Source organism: Mytilus trossulus, chromosome 5 (assembly GCF_036588685.1).
Source record: "Mytilus trossulus isolate FHL-02 chromosome 5, PNRI_Mtr1.1.1.hap1, whole genome shotgun sequence".
Taxonomy (NCBI): Eukaryota; Metazoa; Mollusca; class Bivalvia; order Mytilida; family Mytilidae; genus Mytilus; species Mytilus trossulus.
The window spans coordinates 52608233-52632994 of NC_086377.1; the positions used below are offsets into that span (position 1 = coordinate 52608233).

At 31.7% G+C, this 24762-nt stretch overlaps 1 protein-coding gene across 1 annotated transcript; it reads left to right on the forward strand.

Moving 5' to 3' along the window:
- The first annotated feature begins 1518 nt into the window (after window positions 1-1518).
- On the forward strand, window positions 1519-7073 carry LOC134718910 (uncharacterized). The gene is made up of 5 exons (XM_063581758.1): window positions 1519-2121; window positions 2254-2462; window positions 3139-3221; window positions 4551-4607; window positions 5506-7073. The coding sequence occupies exons 2-5, from the start codon at window positions 2424-2426 to the stop codon at window positions 5681-5683; spliced, it is 357 nt and encodes a 118-aa protein (XP_063437828.1). The 5' UTR covers window positions 1519-2121; window positions 2254-2423; the 3' UTR covers window positions 5684-7073.
- The last annotated feature ends 17689 nt before the right edge of the window (window positions 7074-24762 follow it).

Below are 24762 nucleotides of genomic sequence, written 5' to 3' on the forward strand. Positions count from 1 at the left end.
GTATAATTGAAATTATTAAAGTGTTCACTTAACCCTTAAGTTATATAGCATATATTTCATTACAGAACCAGCATGACCATGATCGCTTACTTTCAGCATCATGATGATCAGCTTTTAGATCATCACTGTTTTTGCCTCTTGAAGTGGTAATACCAATTTCAGCGATATCATAGAAAGTAGTTGAATCAGATGCAGCTTTGTCTTCTTCATCTGAAAGACAAAAAATTATGGTAAGAAACAATAATTTATGCCATCCTACAATAGTAATGGGTATTATGTTTCAAATGTATCTCGATATCTAGATAACTATGTACAATATATGTGTTTCTCAGAACCTACATATAATGGCTCTTTGAAATTTAGACTTGAGGATCAAAAAGAATAAAAATTCAAAATTTTCATACCATTCTCAACAGTTTCGTTGTTACATCTTTCTGTTGTGGCAATCTCTTCACACACATATATTTCTTCTATGACATCATCTACAGTAGAAAAATTAAACATTTAAATGTGTTATTCATGTACATCTGTTTCCAAACAGAATTTATTAAATGTTAATAATTATTGAGAAGACAAAAAACCAACTATTGGTCACTACCTGAAAAACCAAAAGGGAACTCGGGATTGTGTCAATTTGTAAGTCATGTAAATCTGTTTTTCACAATTTTAAAGAAAGTAATATTTTTTTTGACACTTTTTTTACCATGATTGAAGATATTGATTGATATTTGGTATACATGGTATATGTTTATAATATATAGTCTTTAACGTTACATGACATTAAACATGTTAATTAATGCAAATTGAATTGATTTTTTTTTCTTGGAACGGTTCTGACAAGATGTTAATATTTTTTTACCATTCTCGAGAGTTTCTTCGTCGGATCTTTCTGTTGTGGCAATCTCATCACATCTTTCTAATGTGGCAATCTTTTCTGGAATTGATATTTCTTCTACGACATCATCTACAGTAGAAAAATGAAATCCGATTTCAAATAAGTTGTTTATGAGTCTGACTTCAAAAAAAATATGGTTTTCTATCTGACCCATCTGAATTTTTAGGATGATGGGTGAAGCTTTTATTTCTTTTCTTTTTCATCAATATTTCATCACCATCTTCGTTTTGTAAATGAATAAAATAAAATAAAATACTGATGATCATAACTAGACCAATAAATTATTTGGAGTAGTAGAATTTCAATAGTTAATGTAATAATTTATAATTTTTATATCATGATTTGCGAGAACATTCAAAACGAAACCAAAAAAAAATTTGATCAATATTCTCCTTTCAACTTATATGAAAATTGTATTGAAGTGTTGAACCCTTTTTTACCTTGTTCTGCTCTGTTGTTATTTGAGTTAGATGCGAAAGATATAAATCTGGATTTACCATCATCATCAACTACCTTTACTTTATTTAAGGGTAATTTTAAAGAACCTTTCTCAAACATTTCTAAAATTAATTGCCATGTGTTCAACAGGAAACTCTGTTCTTTTTTCAGGGAAGATGACCTGAAATGGTGAAGGGTTGGTCCTTCACGGTGAAACTGAGGATCATCTGGTCCATCAAAAAAGACAATGTTGCCATCTTCCATCATCCACCACACATCCTTGCCACATATCATAAAGTCAGCAATCCTTTTGAGGTGAGATGTGAACAAGACTGACCGATTGGAAATCAGCTCTGACGAAAACATTGTACGTGGCCTTGGTGGAAGCAGTCTAGCTTGTTTGCTGATGGAGGAATCCTGGATGGCGAAGGAATTCTGTTTGTAAACTAACTGTTGCTGGGTTGTTATGCGCATTATAGCATTGTCAACAATATGACCTGCCTGTCTGTTTGTTGTACTTTCAGACACTCTTCTAAGATCTCCAAAACATCTTTCCTCCTGCTCTGTAACAACAGACTTCAAATTGAATAGGCGGTAAGTTTCAGAAGCATGGGCGGTCAAACTATGGAAATGGCTCCCAAAGAATTTCCTTGTCGTCATCTTTGTTGGGATTCCAAAAACAATTCTGCTCATGATTCCAAATTTGAAACATTGGTTATGGAGTCTAAGGATGGATTTAGGAGTTCTGGACTCAAATGGACTATAACAGATGTGGACAATATCTATCAGTGAGTTAATAAGCTCCATTATATTGATGTCTAATTGCTGATTTATGTACAGAGTTGTTGCAAATTTTGTTAGTTTGACTGCAAACATTCTAGCATCTGATCCCTTTAATTGGTTTTTGTTTCCTATTGTAGTGGCGGTAAAATGCTGGAACTGCTTTTGGACTACTGGGTCTTTAATGTGGTTTGGCAGCTCAGTGATAACATTTTGGACAAGATTGGTTATGTCGTGAAGAGGTTCACATCCAAGGACTTCATACTGACCAATATTAAGCTCTGAGGAAGATTTCTTTGGATGTGAAAGCATGAGTGCTGGAGGCCGAACTATGCCATGCAAAAGAGAGGTAAGTTCTTCTTGAAGTTCTGCTTTATTGGAAATGGAAAAGTTAATGTGTCTGCTGTCAAGTTCATCAATAATTTCCTGTTTTTTTAGATTCTGAAAAGGATTGATGTTTCCTCTCTGCAGTTTGCTAAGACTATTTGCTGATGATGCAATTTTATTTCTGTCGTCAAAATCCAATACCTTGAGATGGTAACAGAAAGTGAGATTGCCATGGTTAGCAGCTCTTGCACCACAAATGCAGGGATAGTTGCCACCACGTTGCTGACCAGCTTCAAACTGACGTGCTGGGCCATCGCCACTGAAAACACGTACCACATCAAATACTTCCACAGGACCTTCAGATATGGACAAATGGATAACTTCTAAATCTCTTGTTCTGGTTTCTAAATACATTACTTGTTCCATATCACTACTTCCTGAAATTGCAGTTGAAATTAATTTCAGAAAAATGCACCTAATAATTAAAGGAAGAAGTTTTTATGATGGAAATGGTATACGTAGAAATTATTAATTATATGAAAGAAAAGAGGGGGTTACCAGGCATATTTTTTTTCGCACTCTCGAGGACAAAAACCAACCAAGATTATAAAATTCAGACAAAAATCCGAATCATAACATCCTTAATAATGGTTTATTTGTAAGAATATATATTTTAGTAAGCATGCTTTATATTTTAGAAAGAAGTCAACAGATTGAAGGGGATACAGCAGAGGTTATATTTACATTTCCCTGGAATTGTAAGAAAGTTTACAGCAATTGGGTAGATGTGGCGTCTAAATTATATTCCATAATTTTTTTGATAATTTTTCAAAATGTAGTTTAAATCATGCTTTTAAAAAAAAAAAAATGTGAGAAGAAAGCTTAACTAGAACGCTTTAAGTTAAGGTAGATTGATGGTATACCGCCATCTTGGATTGTACAATCACAGTAAAAAATCGGTCTAGTTATTTGTCTAAATCTGCAAATTAAGAGACAGATTTGCAATTCAATAGTTAGACTGTTTTTTTTATTTGAAGAAAACCTGTTTATCAATCGTATTATACAAAATATTTTAACAAATATTATTTTTTGGGGGTTTTAAACTATTTTTTTCAAATAAGCCATTTAAGGGGAGATAACTCTTTTAGTACAAAATTTATACTGGGCTAATAGGGAAATTTTTAATTTTTACTTGTAGCAAGAAAACAAGTTCGGTGACACGGTGTTTTCTTTTTATTTTCTTAAAACATATTATGAAACCTTTCTTCTCACAATTTATTTCAAAATTCTATCTCATAGAATTTTTTGTATGCACACTAATGTGTTTTTTCATGAACAAACTAACCAAATTTTTGCAATTTTCAACGACTCATTGCTTGAAAAATAGCACGGTGACCCATCCTTTTTATTAAATTTTTGAAAAGAGCATATTAAAATCTTCATTTTGGCAAATTATAAAAAAAATCTGTCTCAAAAAATATATACTGGTGATCTACCTTAAGAAAAAGAAAAATGGGGTCACCCGACCTGTTTTTCTTGCTACATTATAAAATGGGATAATTTCTAACACATTCTATTGTAAAGTACCTAAATAGGAATTATCTGCCCTTGCATTTGAGTTGCCCCCCCCCCCCCCCTCCCTTATGTGGCAAAGTTGGAAAAAACTAATCAAACAAGAGTTTCCATTTTTTGGTAAAATGTAACCATAAATATGATAAAATATGTTATTCTCTATATTGGAATGAAAGTTCTTACACATGAATTACCTACTTTCCTAAAAAAAAAATCCACATTCTTTGAAAAATCTAGACCTTGTTTTCTGGTATTCCCAAATCCTAGAGGGAGGAAGACGCCTTATCTACCTTAATTTTTTCAAAGTGGCAAAATCCAGATATCCATTAGTTAGTTTTCGAAATGTCAAAATTGAAACTAAATTGAAAACCTATTAATTAAAGATTTCTGTGAAGTTGAATTTTATTGTTATTATTTGATTTGCAAATCATTTTTGAAAATCCCTACTTTTAACTGCTATATTTTATACTATATGTGATATTTTGGCCTGCATGTATATTCATATATTCATGATTTTTTTAATATCATTTTTTTCTAGCTTGCACCTGAAAGAAGAATTGAAACATGTCCAGAAGAATGAGCCTTTTTTATCAGGGTTAGTATGATGTTGTTGTTTTATAATATAATTGTTAAGAAGCTTCAAACAATCTTGTGAAATGCTTCTTAAATTGAATTAGTCCAGAAATAAGCGAATCAGATTTGTGCTTATTTTGAGTTTAAATGTCGACTTGCGTGTTTTATTAAGATGGGGGGGGGGGGGGGGGGATTTTAGCAGATTTCAATTTTTCAACAAAATTGATACGAGACTTTTTTTTCTAAACTGAATTTATGTACTCGGTAGTGTATTGAATTGATCTTAAAAATTTTAAACCAAGAACGCTTTAGACCGCTGTTTTAATGAGAGATCCAAAATAGCTAATTGTGAGTCCTATGGAAATGTACATTTCTTTGGCAATTTTTAATTTATGCCAAGACTGTTTAAGTTGTGAAATTAGCTACATATATAGATAGCATGCTCAATTCAAAAGTTCATTTGTCAGAAACCAAATTCTAAAATTGGTATCTGCTTCTTCCACTATATAGTTCATTCAGTATAAGGTTAAAGTTTTTGGTTGAGGTGCTCTTTGTTGTAGATGAGATTAAAATTTAACACTTGAGCGTTCCTGATGAAGGTTAAATTTTTGGGAAAGTCCCCATTTTTTTATAGACTGATTTCGCTTTTCTGAAAGTAACATGTTCGGTCAAATTACCTGATTGACCAAATAGATAAATTTTTGGTCTCTCTACTGCTGACTGAATGTTGATTGGCTTTCTATTCGGATATTTTTGTACATATTCCTTGTCCGTCAAAAAATTAGCTGGATCATAAAGCCAGGATACCATAAAACAGATGTAGGAGTGGTTTAATATATCACTATGATCGTGCCAAATTTTAAGATGTCTTGTTCTTTCTAATTGTTTCAGCTTGTTGATGGCCTCTTCTTTTATTTCAGGCTGATCTTCACCGATCCTGGTATAGCGTTGTTGGACATCTTCATCAGACAGATTCTCGTAATCCTGATCAGAATGATGGTTCAAAATTCCAAGTTGGATTTGATCCTGAAGAGCAGTCTGTCTTATATGTGCAAGTGGTATTTTGCGACCATAAACATTTTGATTTTCTTCAACTAGAGCGCCACTGCTGTCGATTTTTGTAGTAGTGATATTTTTAGGTGCAACTTCCTCACCAATGTATATATCCCCTGACTGTAATTTTTTCATTATATCCTCTTTTAGTTTTTTTGCAGGTCTTGGTGTTGGTATTGTTACTTTGGTTGTTTTCATACTAATTATCTTTTTAGCTCTTCTGACACGTTTTTGGTACATGCTCAGATGTCCTGCAAATGAAGTAATGTCGATCTTGTTGTATTTGGCATATGCCTGCAATATCTGCCCACCATTTTGTGGAGTTTTGTCGTTTATTTTTACTTTGAATAGTCTAGCCAGCTGTGTCCAATTGATATGGGAACCTTTTGGTTTTTCAGTTATATACCTCAAAAATTCTTGTTTGTCAAAGTTGTAACTTTCAAATTTCCCATGATGTTTTTTAGGTTTATGCTGATTTTTTGCTGTGGTGGTCTTAAATGTTCGCTCACTAGCCATTTGTTTGGATTCAAAACAAGTAGACATTCTGTCTCTGTTATACTGTTTATATGACTTCCCAGAAGCCAGGAAACTATATACATCATTTCCGCTATCAGTTATTGATTGAGCAAATTTATTTCGACTTTCAATGATATTTTTGTTAATTTCTTTTTTCCTATCCTGCGGTGTTGATTTGGGAGACATGCTAACGGAAATAGATTGGTCGAATTTTATGTTCATTTTTGTCTCCACAACTGGCTGAATCATTTTGACAAATTTTTTTACTATGTCAAGTCCCTTTGTTTTACTCCCTTTAGCTGCTTTTGGGGAGGTAATGTCAATCATTGTTTGTGTAGCATTGCTACATAATGCATTCAATGCAACTGTTTTTTCTGGTGCAGATTTGTGTAATTTAGAAATGTGACCATGTATGGAATTGCAGGGATTGCAGTTTTCCAAAGAATGTTCATTTCTTTCTTTCCCGGACAGGCTAATCCATTTTTTTAATGAGAAGTACTCTAGAAATGTCTTTTGTTCCCCATTTTTGTTTTTTTCAATCCAATACTTTTTGTTGGTCAAGTATTCTTGCAGGCGAGGTATTTTGATTTGGAAGGAGTCATACTTTATAGACATTTTTGGAAAGTTTTCCATGTATTCTTCATAATTAGAATAGCGCTCTCTTAAACTGAAATTGTTGCTAATTTTTGGAGGTTTTGTACATTCTTTATTAACTCTCCATGCTTCAATTGATGACAAGTCCTTTGTGTCTCTTGATAGGATGACTTTCCCAAAGTTGCAGAAATTCATTTTTTCATTTCATGACAACTGTTATCACTGTATATATGTTTTCTCTGAAATTATTGCATTATGTGTATACTTGAGTTAATTTTCATATTTGTTCATATATTTTAAGCTTTTCCTATGTCAGTTTTTTTTTTTTTTTGCTAAACAACTAAATCAAATCTCACAGAATGAGCTGGGTAAAATATTGAATAATTATGACAAAAAAATAAATATTGGCAAAGCTTAAAATACAATGAAGTCATTGCTATTTTAATGCAATATGTTTCAGTTCAACTTTGATTGTTAAAAGAACATGACCTTATCCAGAGCGTTTTGAATGCTTTAAATTTATAGGTAAGGCCATTAAAAAAGTTTTGTGATTACTGTACCCCACCCTAACCTAATTTTTATCCCCTGACAGCTTGTTATTTTGCCATTTTAGATTGAGCACTGTTAAAGTCACAATGTTGCTCCCATAGTCTCAATGTAGAAATTTTTTGTTTAAAAATCCCTACCTACCTACCCTATTTTTTTCAGCATGTGAAGGTAAACATGCACTTTTATGTTTGGCCTAAGGGCAAATAAACACTCGAGGGGAATAGAATGATTATTTAAAGTCTGTCTGATGTAATAGCATAGCTTTTGGACCATTTCAATTTTTTTCATCTATTTGAATTAAAAATTTAACACCATTGTAAAAATTGTTTAATTTGTATCAAACATATATTAATGGATCAGAATAGTGAATTAATTTTTGGGTTAAACCACAAGAATTTCAACCATTTTTTTTTATTAAACCAAAAAGTGTTAATAATGGCAAGTCCAAAAAAAACTTAATGCTGTTCCAATTTCTTAATATTTTATGTTAATATTATTGCAGAATCATAGTTTTTTGGGTATTTTCATTATCACTGAAGTCAGTGTAACCTATTTTATTTTTTTTCTCCATATTTAAACATGTAAACTATTGAAAGTGTGTCTTATTTTATATAGGTAAGCAGCTTATTAGCTATACACTTGCCATTTTTTTTGTGTAGAGTAATTGAGAAACTTTTATAACTTCTAAACAAATCTGTAAAAAATGTGTAGCACTTTTATGCCAATATTTAATCAAACTCAATATGAACCAATGGTGCATTCATAGATGTTATTTTTGTCTTGTTTGGTAAGTTATTTGAATGCTGCAAGGTCAACTACAGCTGGATATATTTATCTGGTTGTCAGATGTCATCTGTCGGTACCCAATTTTTTAGTTCATTGGTCAATATTAAGTTTTCAAAGTCTGTCAATTTTTTCAGATACTGGAAGTTAAAATTTTTATGCAATTTGTATTATTTATGTTATAAAGTATTCAATTATTGTATTATGCCCCACCGAAGGTAGTAGAGGGCCTTTTTTTTTTCTTGTCTGTGCGACTATTCGTTCGTTTGTCTGCAATCTTTCCCGCTTCAACTTCAAGTTTTTGGTCAAGGTAGCTTTGGATGAAGCTGAGGTCCAATCAACTTGAAACTGAGTACACATGTTCCTTATGATACAATCTTTCTAATTTAATGCTTAATTAGACTTTTTAAACAATTTCATGTTTCATTGAACATGAAATTGTGAAAATCCGAGTGGGGCATCTGTGAACTTACACATTCTTGTGAAGGCAATGTTTAAACTTTTAATTTTTATTGAAAATGATGTTTGCAGTTAACAATGCTTCTTTTTCTTGAGCAATACAGTTTCTCAGACTTTTCAATTTTCCGGGATGATATGGAAAGGAGTAATGGTTATTGAAAGATTAAAATTATTCCAGTTGTGGTGCATTTACTCGTGAACCATTAAACCAAAGTTTTTAAAATTTTGATATATTGTTACTGATGACAAAATGGAGATCGTGATATTGAGGATTTTCACTTTCACCATTCATTAATTATGGTTCTTTTGATATTAAAAATTGTCTGGACACAAATCCTGTTTACTGTCATGGACGGTCTCCTGTTATTTTGTTTTAGTCGAGCCTTTGACTTAAGTCGAAAAAGCGAGACTAAGCGATTCTACATTCCGTCTGCGGCGTCAACAAATATTCACTCTGTGGTTAAAGTTTTTAGAATTTTAATAACTTTCTCCAACTATCCTGGGTTTGTACCAAACTTGGACAGAAGCTTGTTTATGATAATAAGATAGTATCCAGAAGTAAATTTTGTAAAAATAAAATTCCATTTTTTCCGTATTTTACTATAAATGGACTTAGTTTATTCTGCGGGGAAACAAAACATTCACTCTGTGGTTAAAGTTTTTAGAATTTTAATGACTTTCTTAAACTACCCTGGGTTTGTACCAAACTTGGACAGAAGCTTGTTTATGATTATAAGATAGTATCCAGAAGTAAATTTTGTAAATAAATAAATCCATTTTTTCCATATTTCACTTTTAAATGGACTTAGTTTTTCTGCGGGGAACCATTACATTCACTCTGTGGTTAAAGTTTTTAAAATTTTAATAACTTTCTTAAACTATCCTGGGTTTGTACCAAACAATGACAGAAGCTTATTTATGATCATAAGATTGTATCCAGAAGTAAAGTTTGTAAAAAGATTACTCATTTTTTTCTGTAATTTACTTTTAAATGGACTTAGATTTTCTTTACAATCATAAAATAGTAACAAGAGGAATATTTTAATTGATTTTTTTCCTCATTGTTATTGAGCCTGCGATTTACAGCTAAAACAGGCGAGACACTGGGTTCCGTGGAACCCTTACAAATTTTATTTAATGTTTTAATTCACTTGTAATATTGTTTTTATTTGCCAGTAAATGTAAAATGTGTCATTTATTGATTTTCTTAATTTCATTTAATAAAATTTTATGTTCATTTATCAGGTTGTTATTAGTTTTTCTTTTTGCAAACACAAAGAGAACTTGTCAAGTAAGTTTGAATAAAAAAAGACAAAAAATGGTCAAAGCGGTTAACAATCTTTTGTGGCATCAACTATAAATTGGAAAGATTATGAATTATCCTTCAGATTATTTAGTTGGCATGGACGAACAAGGATTCCAAATGTTCAATTTCTTCAATGCTTGCCTCGTATGTAAATTGTAAAAGGGTTTTAGCACTTGTTATATAAAGAAAAAAGGTGGTTAACCAGTGTTTGATCTATGGAACCTGATTCTGTTCAAAGATGGGATCCATTATGCCCAATTGGTGTTTGATTGTATGAAATGGGGTATAGATGTATACTGTCATCTTTCTATAGGAGTTTTGAGAACGGTTTCATTGTTTCAAGTGGCAACCCATGGTGGTGGTATTGTAATATAAAAGGACAATTGGTATGAAAATCGAAAAGAAAATTTCATTGCATTGTGATGTTGTCATTACCATTTTAAAGCATTCAATAATTGAAAAAAATATCTCAAGTATACACATGGAATCTTATTTCATATTTAGATGGTAAGCATTTGATGATGATGGATTATTTTCCAAGTTGATTTTCGATTGAAAGTCTTCATCTTCATAATATAGTTCTGGTAGTGGTTCATTTTCAACCAGGGGTGATTGAGAAATAGCAACTGGGTACTGTTTACATTTGAGTCTAGAAGTAACATTGGTTATGTATATATATATGTTTAATGCAGAATACCAAGTTGTTTGAGGTAAGTTAACGAAAATATATAAAGACAAGAAGATGTAGGAATATTTATTTCATCTTGTCTCCCCTTTTCTCAATTGTTGCACATTCCATTAATATGTCAAGTAAAATTTACAAAATAATTATTTGATATAAGAACTGCCGCAAATATTCTTTACCATTTATATTAAAGTTTCTGCTCTCTAAATTAAATTAAAAAAACATTGTTAAAAATTAATTTTGCCGCCCATGAAACTTTTAATAACGCCGGAAAAGGAAACGTACACAAATTCCGCAATCAAGTTTCTTCTTTATCATCTGAATGTTTTACTGGAATTATCTGAAAAAATAAACAAAATGATTGTACAAAAATTGAAAAGTGCAGGTGCTTATCCTCATAGGAGCTATTATTTCTAAATATATACCGATTCAAAAAAGCCTCAACTATTAGAAAAGTGCTGCCACTTAACTGTTAAAGATTGACAATGCGTGTAAAAATACTTCAGATGAAGCCGTTAGGTACTGTTTGATACAATTTGCAATTGTAAATGAAAAATAAAGGTTATTGTTACGAAAAATAAGCCAAGTGGCAGCATTTTCCTTTAAATATAGTTCAAATCCTTTGCATTGGTTGTTCATATAGTATCGAAAGATATCATCTTGCACCTGCACTTTGCATTTTTAATATTGATGAAAGATATTTATAGAACTTGGTGTCACGTGACTACTTTCACTTTATGAAATTTTAAAATTGGTTTCAATGGGATCTATTGATTTGATTAATATTATACATTGATTAACAGAAATAAAAATAACCGCCAAACTTGTTAAAACGGTTCATATAAAATTATCATGTTTATGGATGCAATTTTATAGTTTTTTACAAAAAAGTGCCTTAATACCGCTGCGAAGCTTTGGCAAAAAAGATTGTTGATAAAACAAAAGAAGTTGTAATAGAAAATAGGGTTTTAAAGAGGAAACTAGAAAACAAATCTGATGATTTAGATGAGGTCATTGATGATTACAATGTTTTAAAAGAGAGTTATGAGTCTCTTGTAATAAATTGTAATACAATTATATCTGAGTGTAATTCAGAAACAGTACAATTCAATAACAACAATGAAAAATTGAAAGTACTTTAAACAAATTAGAGGAAAAATATAAAATTCAGTCTGAAAAACTAGACACTAAAATTCAACAGCTTGCTGAAGCTAAATCTAAGTTAGGGACATATGGCATTAAAAATGTAAATAAAAAGTTGAAAAGAAAGAATGAAAAAATTAAAATATTGACCCAAGATTTGAAATCAAAAACAAATGAAAATGAACAATTATGGGAAGAATTGGGTGAGAAGGAAGGCATAATTTTGAATGAAGATGTATTAAGAGAGGATTCAGAAAAATACAAAAATGAAATAGATGATTTGTGGGAACATTTATTTGAAAAAGAAGCTGAAAAGCATACACTTTCAGAACAGCAGCAAATATTAAATAAACAGAAAGTTGCTTTACAAAAAAGAGTGTCATTATTAAATAAAAAGTTTGAGAAAACTGTTAATGAAAAAAAAATACTCAAAGAACAGCATGAAATTGAAATAGAAAATTTTGAGTATGAGAAAAAAGATTTAAATGAGCAGATAAAGGGTCTAGAGAAGGTGAATGCATTTTTAGAGGGTGACACAATTTCTACTTTTGAAAATGGTAAATATACAAATGAGGTTAGAGAATGCTGTATGCAGCTAGTAACAGAGGGAAATGTTAGTTTAAATAAACTACCTATTGTTATAACCTCTGTATTAAAAAATCTAACAGGGAAATTACCAGAAAGGCTACCAAGCAAGAGCCTAATAAGTAGTAGACTTATGGTGGAAGCTAAAATTGTAGCATGTAAACAGGCTTGTGAAGCCATGCTTACCAATTATAAGCCTACAGAGTCAAGAGGTAATGTTCTGCATCAAGATGCAACAACAAAATACCATGACCATTATGAAGGCATGCAGGTCACACTTAAAGATGGCTCAAATCTATCACTGGGTTTAAGTAAAGTAGGCGGTGGTGATGCTGCTACATACACAAAATGTTTTAATAATATTATAGATGACCTTGCTAGGTCTTACTCAAACCCAGATGAAGATAGCACTAAAGTTAAGGCCAAGCTTATCACCTCTATTAAATGTTTCCTAAGTGACCAATGTGCCACTAATAATGTTTTTAATGAAAATATAGAAAAAATTAGGAAAGATCTTTTACCAACGGTAATTGATAATTTTGAAAATTTGACTGAAAATGAAAAGTCTGATATTACAAAAATGGGTAGATTTGCATGTAGGTTGCATCTTCTGGCAAATTTTGGAACAGCAGCTGACAAAGCCCTGAAATTATTTGAAGATTCTGTCACTGATAGCAGAAACCCATTTTCTTTTGAAAGTGATGAAAGTGGTACGTTTCGCTTAGCTAGAACAGCAGCAAAGGCACTTACAAAAAGAGGGTCAGACAAGTCAGGAATAGGGGCATTCTGGGAAGTTTTTCTTAAGGGGCGAGACATTAAAAACCATTTGGTAACATTTCATGGGCATAGAATAAATATTGCATTTCATGACTGTGCTGCTGTATACTTTCACAGAAAGGATATTTTAGAGTTACTACAGGATTATCCTGAACCAAATGGTTTGTTAAAGTCTGTCCTTTTTGATATAAAAGCCAAAGTTTTTATTGCTGGTGCTAGAGCTATGGGCATGTTGGATAAATTGGTAACTGCTCCTTTTTGGAAGATATTAGAACAAGAAGGTTCTATCTTAGATATCAATAATCATTTACTTCAAATGAAACTTTGTCTGAGTCAGTGGGCAGCTGATGGTTCTGAACCTTTTTCTGGGGCATTAATGTATGATGTCAGCTTGTTGGACAAGGATGACCTATACAATGAACTTTTTAAAGAAACAAATGACCCCCAGCTAGACTCTTTTACCCAAATTGCTCTTGAATTATTATGTGCACAGCTGCAAATCATACTAGAAAGGCAGGCAGCAAGTCAGTTACCTGGAGGTTCATATTGGGAACCATCAAAAAACATTAAAGAAATGTCAAAAAATGTCCCTAAAACAAATGCCATCAGTGAACGGGATATGGCTATCCTTGATAATTTATTAAAGGCCAAGCCTGCAGCCAAATCCTCCACTCTAGAAACTGTGCTTATGTGGACAAGAAACAAACCCTCTAAATGGCTATGTAATTTGCCTGTTAGTGAAAGGCATGCTGCTCTTGAAAGTGCCCAGAAACTTGCTCCTCAATACATTCAAATTATTCAAAATAGACAAAAAGAGGTTGAAACACAAATTGCAAATAAACTTGCAGAAAAAAAAGCAAAGCAAGAAAAATCAGAGCAAACTAAAATGACAAATAAGTTGTCTGTTAGTCGAGAAATTATTAAATTTGGTGGTGTCTGGGATAAATCTCAAATGGAAGAAAAAATCAATGAATTAGAAGCAAAAAAATTGAGAGAGGCACTATTGGTACAAATAAAATTTCACAAAGTGGTTTTACTTTCAAAAGGTTCAAAAGAGCTCTTTCAGGAAACATACAATAAGAAAAAATATTCAAATTTAGAATTACAAGATAACCTAACAAAAATTTTAGAGTTGAATGATTTAAATGATGATGAGCAAGATTCTGTGTCTAGTGAATGTGCTATGTCGTATAAATCTGAAGATCAGATTCAAGAGTCTCTGCAATCAAAAAAGAATCTTTTGTTCTCTAAATTATCAGGTGAAAGATTGTCTAGACAAATAAAACAACAAAAAGAGTCTTTGCCTTATTATGTAGAAAATCCAAAAGATCTGGTTGGGAAAAAAATTTCACAAAAATGTAGTGAAAATAACACTATACAGTGGTTTGATGCCAAAGTTATCAGCATAAAAAAGTTGAAAGCAGATACAGTCAAAACTGAATACAATATTCGATATGACGACTGTCCAGATGATGTTTGGTTTTTTCCTCTCCTAATGGATTTAAAAAAAGGCGACCTTCTCATTAAAAGTTGATTTTGTTTTCTGTCTGTTTCTGACTCTTGGAGACTTTTTGCTTCACATTTTGACTGTGAAATTTAGAACAAATTATTATTATGTTTTTTTTTTAGCTATTTGCATAACCTGTTACATATATGTTATTTCTTCAGTTCATGTCAATGAAATTAATCAAAATGCACAAAACTAATATATCACTTTCTATGTATTGACTTCTGTATGGTTTTATTGCTATGGTGCTGCTTTAAATAATTTGTTTACTTGTTTGTATATTAGATAAACAATAAAGAAAGAATTGGAATTCTAGAAGGATGGATCTAGATAATTTGAACTTTGTAAATCTTTTTTGTTAATTTTCATCAAAAAAAAATAAAAAAAGGGGGGGGCGTAACTTCCAGAACCCCCATTTTGTAATTTGCCAATTGTCTGTCAGTTTACACATCTGGGTATTTATGGTTTTATTTAACTCAGTGCACTTTGCTTTCTAGGTTCAGATTCTTTTCTTAAAAAAGCACACGTCTGGTAAATTTGATGTGTTACCTGTACAATTTACCTGTAATTTACCTGTTTACCTGTAATTTACCTGTTTACCTGTAATTTACCTGTTTACCTGTAAATAAACCTATAAGGCCTAGTTACTATAGATCAGATTAGAGTTGATGTATAATATGAATTTATTTTTGTTATCATAATATATTTAGCTTTTATAACCCTTTTCACTAACATGACTTATCTACCTGTTAATTAATTACCTTTTACCTGTATGCAATAACCTTTTACCTGAAAATGTGTTTTTCATCTAACATAATTCAAATATATGTTTCTTTTCTGAACTAATATATAATATATCTAGATAATATTGATTGTCTTTGTAATATATTCTAATTCTGCAATGTTTATTAATGAATAACACCTGTCTTACCTGTAATAATTTACCTGTGTGTGTATGAAATACCTGCTTTTAATGTTTCTTATATTGGTTTTAGAAAATAAAATTAGTTATTGATCATAAACCATCTTAGTTGTTTATTAAAATGATGCCAAGAAACCACATTTGTGCTTTCTGTTCATTTAATTTGGATATTTTCACCTTATTTTCACCTGATTTTGCACCTGTGTCTCTAAGGTAATATACTTTTGACATCTGGGTTGAAACCCCATTCTCAAACTTTGCATCTCAACATACAACTAGCAGAAAAAATTTTGAAAATCAAACAAAAAATGAAGAAGTTTCATATTGACGAACATTGAATTTTCCTTCTTAATTATCTTGGTGCCATTTTATTATCTTGATTATAATTATGATTAATAATAGAAATATCATATGCAACCAAACTGAATTCCATTAAATGGTCAAAACTTTAAACCTTCAAACATTGATTTTTCGGAGATGGGTTGTCCTACAGAAAAAAACTTGGGCTCAAAATGCTCAGGAAAGAAAGTTCTAAAAGATTATGAGATAATATAATCAAACAGAATTTGGTACAAAAAAAGCCTGAACACCCTACCATTTAAAACTAGCATTGAAAATTGCTCATATCAGCTTTTTCAAAATGACATGCCCATTCATGTACTTCTTGTAAATTCAAACTCATAGCATCATTTTGGAGGAAGATGAAGAGCAATTATTCATTATATCTGAAGTTTTTATACTACTGAAGTTTGAAAAGTTTGTACAAAAATGCCTACTGAAAAAGTCATTAACCTTAAAGAAGAGCCATTTCTGTCATTTTTATTACTCTTGTAATGTACACAATTAGAATTGAAAAATTTAATTATTTGGTAAATTGCAAACAACAGATTATTTTCCCCAAAACAATCATTTTCAACATCAGATCATGACTATAACATACAATGGTAAGAGTTGAAAGAAAGGTTTCCTTGCCTCAATTTGGAATGTGAGATATTACTAAAATCTCAATCTTTCTTTTGAGGTATTGAACCTTCTTATTATATTCAAAATTAGGGCTATATAAATTTCAAATCCCTTCAACTTTCCTTTATACATTTTTAACAAAAATATTTAAACCTGGTAGATTTTATGAGTTTTAATTTTCGGCTACTTTAATATATATCTTACAAATGTCTTTAATATGTGAATAATATATTTAACAAATTTTTCTTCAGATTCAAAATGAACCAGTTGATCAGTTAAATACAGATGATGAAGTGTTAACAGCAATGGAAGAGTCGGGAATAACATCAAGGTTATCTCCAACATCCAGATTATCCATTGCAAAGGCTTTGATAGCTCATTTTTCTCGAATAACACCAAACAAAGGAATACTTGACCAGTGTTGGAAAGAAGCAGAAGAATTAGGTCTACAGTCATTGCTTAAATATAACCCAGGTAATTTAAAAAGAATAATTCTAATATGATTTGCCTTCAATATAACAAATACTTGAATATATTATAGGTCTGTTACTGTTTTTTTTATAAACGCTTTTGATATAGATAGATACAATAATATGTATATAAAAACTATCGTTAGGGATGAAGGGTCTGTCAGATTGATTTTAATTTGCAGTTAAACTATGCAACTTACTTTGAAGGACTTTATATTAATTGAAGAAGACACAGAAATTCTTATTTTTGACCCCCAATTCCTGAACCTTAAGAGCAATTGCCCCAAAATTCAATCTCAGCCTTCCCTTTGGGTATGGTATCTTAAATTACAGTTGCAGAAGCATATACCCTTTAACCCAAGTTATTGTCTGGAAACAAGAAAAAGGCTTGTTTTTGGTAACTTTGTGGTCCTTAAATTCCTAAACGCTTTCTGCAATTACTCCCAAACTTAATCCCAGCCTTCCCTTTGTGATATAGAACCTTGTGGTACAATTTCAGAAAGATCCATACACTTACACACACGTTGTTTGGAAACTAGAAAAATGCTTATTTTGACCCCTTTTGGACCCCAAATTCTAAAGTGTTGTGACCAAAACCTTAAAATATATTCAAACCTTCTACAATTTCAGAGCTATTCAAATACTCATACACAAGTTATTGTCATGAAACTAGATAAAAACTTGTTTTGGGCCCCAAAACTCAATTCAGACCTTCCTTTTGTAGTTTCAAATCTTGTATTGAAATTTAATAGAGATCCATTCACATAAACTGAAGTTATTGTCCTGAAAACCAAGTGTCTTTGGACGACGTGATATCAAAATACTTAGCCGTTGTATAAAACCTAGAAACGAGAAACACGAAAGAGATCCACAAACAACACCACTAATCATCAGGATCCTGACTTAGGACAAGTGCAAACAAATACATTGGGTTTTCATTTTTAAATAGGTACCGACCTTCATCCTTTACTGAAACCAGAGTGTAACATCACAACATGTTTTTTTTATACCACTGCTACAGCCTTTTTAAATATAACACTTGTATTACAATTGCTATTTAAAAAATAAACTATATTTCAGGAACAATCAGAAGAATCTTATGCAAATGCTGTGGCAAAACACAACAACTCACTGCCGACCATCTGATTGACATGATCAAAATAAAAAAGTTTTGGTGACAGTTGTCTGAGGATATTGCTCAACAATTTGAAAGTTTTGTTTTTGATTGCCAAGGTAATATAAAGCTTTTAATTTTAATTGACAGTTATACATGTATTTACATATAAATCAGGGGTTTATACAAAAACTGAAGATAAAAGAGATGATTTTTTTCCTATAGTCATGATCATCATTTTTTAGATGGTGACTTTCCCCTGTAACCATCTAATGGAGTTAAGTCTTTAACCTGAAGCGGGATGTACCGTCGTAAGAACAGCTGGACAGATGCACATGTTTTTTTTTTATAATCAAAGTACCTAACGATAGTTGTGGCTAAATTAAACCCTCAGAAGTTCAATTTACCAAGTAGTTTAAACAAAACTTAAAATAGAGAGGGGGAGTGGGAGGTACAATTCTCATCTTAAACTGATGAACATTATTGTTTTAGTTTAGAGCTAAAATTGTATAATATAATAATCAAGATATAAATCTTAAAAAATTATTCAGGTTTTGGTCAAAAGAAGAGAATGAGTTCATAGAAAATGTTGACGACAGATGACTGATGCCATTAGTGATTCCAAGATGGATGAAAATAAAAAAATCATCAAACAATAATATGTCCATAGTACACTCACTTTATCATTACCTTATCATTTTCTATGTTCAGTCAACCATGAAATTGGCATAATAACAGTAATTTGGAATTAAAACTTGAAAGATCATATCAATGAGAACATGTGTAGTAAGTTTCAAGTTGTTTGGACTTCCAACTTCATAAAAAACTATAAACTCGACCAAAAGCTTTAAACTGCAGCAGAACAAAAGAAAATGAAACATGAGGACGCACAGATCAGAAAACAAAACTCTATGGTCATAGCTAAAGCATAAAAATCATCCCATCATTATTAAACAGATCCACATGTACACTTTAGTGAAATATAAATTGAACCATTTTATAACATGAAATAAGAAATACGTTCCCTCATTAAATCTTGTTTAATACAACGAACATATATGTACAAATGTACATGTACACAGTATGCATGTTGCTTCGTGTCCATACATCTTGAAAATTCAAATAAACACTAAAAGGTTTGAAATTTTAACATGGCTAAAAGAAGATGTGGGTTTCCTATTACCATGATTACATTTTTGAAAAATAGTAGGGTAGGTTAGGTTGGTAGGGATTTTTTTTATTTTACCATTTTTTAAAGTTGATATTGAGTTTATTGAGTGCTTATAGAATAATGACTCAAAACAATTTAGATAGGGCTTTTGTATGAGCTTAAGAAACTGAACTAAAAGTGAGGCTCTGCCACTGTACTTATATTGTGTTTATCCTGTAAATACTCCCAACGCTTAAAAATAAATCGTTGTCTCCTATTTCTCAAAAGAAATCAACTGTAGAAATCAACTGTAACAAAAACCGTGAAGAGAATCGGAAAACAAAAACATATTTGTATACCTGTTATTTGTAACAATTAAACAATATATACAATAGGTAGGACCAGTTATATCATTAGAGGCCCACGGGTATGATAGTGGGGGAAATTTGGACTGCCACTGGAAAATGAGTAGAATAGAATAGAAACAGAAAGTTTGCCTTGCAAAAGGCCACCCCTTAAAGAATTGCTGCAAGGGTACTTAACATGCAAAGAGCATCCATCAAATTTACCATCCCCATTTTGTTCAGACACCCTGCAAATGATACACATGTACATTCTATTGTTGGTGTGTACATGTAGTTTGAACTCACAAATCTTGTTTTTGTTTAATGTTTTCTTAACTACAATTCATTTTTTATACTAGGTCTAATTGAGACAAACTCTATCTGTAAATTGACATTTGTCCATCTGGAAAAGCCAGGCCAGCCTATCATGAAGCAACTTAATGACAGCTACAGCAATTATGTTAAGTGGGTGCAACGCAACATCAGTTCTTAGAGAGTTTGATCACCTCAATGTCCAGATGTTTTCTATGAGGACTTATAACAGACTACAGTCTTTATATATTTCACCAGCAGCTACCATGACCTGGGATTCCATACAGTCCAGTTTGCTACAGAAATTGAGAGGGTCTGATGTTATATTAGGAGGTGATGCAAGGCATGATTCCCCCGGTTATTCTGCCAAGTATTGGTCGTACACCCTAATGGACCTACAGACAAAGAAAATCCTTGACTTCCAATTGATACAGGTAAAAATAGGCTTTAATATCTTTAAAATATGTACATAAATAAAAATTAACAGACATCTTGTAAAATCAAGAAGATGTGGATTAATTGCCAATGAGACAACTCTAAAGCTGAGAAAAAAACTCCTTGGTTGATTGTTAATCTCCCTTAACCGTATTCCGATAATCATGTTGATGTATCTTGCATGACAAATATATTTTGTACGTGACACAGGTAAAAAATTAATTTGTCGACGATGGTATGAGGTACACAATTCGTCAACTGACTATTAACAACGTTTGAAAAAATGAAATTGGAGCCCCCGTCGGTAATATATACTGTAGTTACCCAACTGTATGATGATGGTACACTGAGTGAATAAATAAACTCATCACAGATACCAGGTCTAAATTTTGTATACACGCCAGACGCACGTTTTTTTCTCCAAAACGCTCGAATCCCAAAAAGTTAAAAAGGCCACATAAAGTAAGAAGTTGAAGAGCATTGGGGACCCACATGTACTTTAAATCATGTTGGATATACAACCGAGATTTTCAAATAAGTTAACATCATTTTAAGCATTTAACCCTATACCGAATGATTTAAGGGTGGAAGCCAATACTTTTTCAAAATTTTAAGAAAATCAAACGAGCCAAATTAATTTTACTGAAAGTTTTGGGTAACACATTAAATGACTAACTAATAACATAAAAAACACAAACAGAATTAAAAAAAAATGTTTTTTTGTTGTTTTTTTTTAATTATTGCACGTCTTTTAACCTCATTCCTAGATTTTACTGTATATTTTTGTAATTTCATTTGTTTATATTTACATTTTTCAGCTATAGAGAGAAAAGAGGAGTGAAAACCAGGCGAGAGGAGAAAATATGAAAATAAACACCAGGAAAAAATGTAAAATAAATGCACTTCAAAAATCAAAAAGCAGTATCGTGAAAAATTTACCGAAATTTGCCACTAAATTAATTACAAAAAGAACAAATATATGAGCCAGGGGACACCCCGTCCTTATAAGAAGGAATGGGAGTACAGTTATCTAACTGTGGCTATGGATATATGATGAAACGTTTCTATGAAGACCTCCCAATCACATCTGCACCACCATACAGCTATAGGAGGAGGCTGCCTACAATGCATGAGGTTACACCAGAACCGGAAGTTATTCTGCTGACACAAGAGAAGGATACTTTCAACTTTGAAGTCGGTAGCGGCAGAAAATTGGCAAGAGAGCAAAAGGAAATGTTTGAGCAAATGCAGATAAATTTTACACCAGCAGATGTGAATGTGTAAATAGTAATTATCCACATTTTACGTTATCAATATAAATAGAATAAGAAATTTGAAGGGAAAGACGGCCCTTGTTTTGATTTCATTTCTTCCTTTTTTTTTGGGGGGGGGGGGAGGGGGGTATCTTTTGATAGTTTTCATATAAAGAATGAAAAAAGGAACAGCTAGAACATGTAGAAAGGTTGACAATATTGAAATCAATTGTTGTTTAATGTATTTTCCTTTTTTTAGTTTAGGATTCAATTTAGACCAATGGAAGAGATCTGTATCAACTTCATCTTTTATATGAACTTTGGTTTTCAAATACCTTGGCTACGAGCATCACTGAAGAAACAAGTATTGTCGAAATGCGCATCTGGTGCATGAAAATTGGTACCGTTGATGTTATTACTAAACATTCAGTTAAAGTTGATAGTTAATTATCTAAAATTCAACTTCAATATTTTTAAAATCTTATTAGTGTACGACTGAAATGCAGGCTAGGGCTTTAAAAAAAAAAACGCAAGCTGATCCGGTAAACCCTTGATAAACTGAGAGGGAATTTCATGGTCCTGTATTACCTCAGGGTCATCGGTGGTGCTCCACTGATGGGGAGGCAGATCCGGAAGACGAGAGAGCCTCGTTTCGGATCTACCGACAGTCGAAACCTAGAGCCAGAAGCCAAAGCCAGCACGCTGATTCTAGCCGATTACAATCCGGAAAGTACAAAAATATTAATGAAAAAAAAGAAATATTGTCACTTTTAATCATTATTGACATGATGCTAACTCTAGACTTATACAGCTCTTCTTTTGTACATTCTCGGGGACAAAAAGAATCATTTAAACAATATTGTATAATTTACTAGCAGGATTAAAATTTCTTTTTTTTTGGCAAGTTACTACAAATTGTAAACCTATATTTTTACGTATATTTTTAAAAATCATTTCTGTGAGAAAAAAACCAAACAAATATATAGTTATTTCATGAATATTAATAGATTAAAAAAAGTTTTATCATAATTAATATAAATATATATGTAATTGTCCCCCAAAATATATTTTAAATGCTTTGTTTTTCTATTTCAGACTTATATTTGTGTTACCTGTAAAAATGAATTTAAGACCAGATCAGGTCAACGCATAAGAGATTTGTTCACATAGAAAACTAAATAGGGTGTGGAGTATGCACACAAAGACATACACGTTAAGAGATTCCCTGCGACGACGGTTCATCAGGTATATGGTACAAAATCTTTAAGTAGTATCAAACATGAGTCGATTTACATTATTGTAATTCGTGTCATACAAATGTACCAGTGAAATGCAATTACATCATTTAATTATTCCATACAAATGCAGAATAAGATTTCTAATTTTATTATCGACAATGTTAATGAGCGATATCGTTCTGAGTGCATCTGATATATCTGCACCTATCTTTATCAACTGGTAATTCAAGTTCAATCATTTATTAAATTTCAATAATGGTTTAAATTTTATTCAGTTGTTCAACTATGGATTTTACATTATTGTACAGAAACGAAAATACGTGATATACTATGTCATAAGTAAAAAAAAGTAGGGATCTGTGGACAATTTCATTGTTTTTGTTATAGGAAGACAGTCAGATGACAGACCGGAGAGTAGGAAAATTTCCATGTGATACATGCAAAAGAGTGCACCACAGAAATGAAGACTTGCAAATACATCATTCCAGAAACCATCCGGTATTATTATGTACCTAACATCACTTGATGACATACAGTTTAATACAGTTGACAACAAAAACCCGATACTTTAGGCAACACAGAATATGGCACTACATTTAAACATTTCAAAATCGTATGTAACGGCGTGTTGTTGAACATTTGTTTTCGCACTTGTTTACTAGAAATATTAATTGATTACCAATACAATAAATTTTAAGATAATATCTTATATTTCATTGGCAATTAAATACAGGCTGGGCCACCATCACTAACTTCAGGTGCAGTTAAAGTATCAGATTTCCAAGACATGCTAGTCATTGACAACAAGCTAGACCCAATTTAAATGGAGCCAATCCGTTTTGAGGAAGATTTTTGCTCGATTTATGATAGTGTTGAACAAATTAAAGTCCAAATGATCAAGATGTATGACAAAATCACACTATGCATTCTTTTTTATTTTTTGTCAAAGAACACATCTCTCCTCCCCTTATAAAAGAAAGGATATATTAAATAGTAGCAACAGGAGAGAAATTACTAGTAATTCCGGTTCTTCATTTTACAGGTTTCATTAAAAGACAGAGGAAATAGGTAGAGGTAGATGAGTATGAAATATTGAACAGATATGTGATAGGACACTTTTTTTCTTGTGTTTTTGTTTATTTTAGTATATAGTATATAGAAAGCTCATCCATAGAAGAATGCGTAATTAGCTAAGACAGCACATTTAAGCATGCACAGTTCTATTTTTACATTAAAAAAAGCTTTAAAATTAATTATGGTATGTTAAAAGTGTGCCTTTTTGTGCTTCTTCGTTGCATTTGTTGTTTTTGTAGTGATATTAAGATGATGACAAAATAATGACTGCTGTACCCCTAGTTGACATTTTTACTCTTTGCGTATGTTTATTCTGTTCATGCATCGTTGACAATGTAATGGAATTTGACTGTCATACAAGTGAGAGGTTTAGCTAGCTATAAAACCAGGTTCAATCCATAAATTTCTTCATTAGAAAATGCCTGTACCAAGTCAGAAATATGACAGTTGTTATCCATTTGTTTGATGTGTTTAAACTTTTGATTTTCCTTTTTGAATATTCCTCGGAGTTCAGTATTTTAGAGTTTATACTTTTTAATATACAAAAGGGTAAAATAAAAACTTACTTTACATTTTCAAGTTGGTACATGATTAAACTATTTTAACATATACAGTGTTATTTCAATCAGCGAGGCCAACTGTTATACTTCAATCTTTGTGCATGTTTGAAAATTCCTTCTGCTGATAAGAAAGTGCAAAGTGACGCATCACTCATTATTTATGACTTAACGAGAAAATACATATCGCTCTTTTATAAATGTAGTTATTGCACCGATTAAGAAATTGTTGTGAAGACAACAAAGGATAATGAATAGTACTTAATTAGATTCATGGTTCGATTTAACTCTAACGACCACGTGCGCTGCCTGTAAGAAATTAACCCTTATATTGAAGTCCACGTGACACAGGGAGATTGAAAATTAAATAGTTTTGTTGTTGTTATTA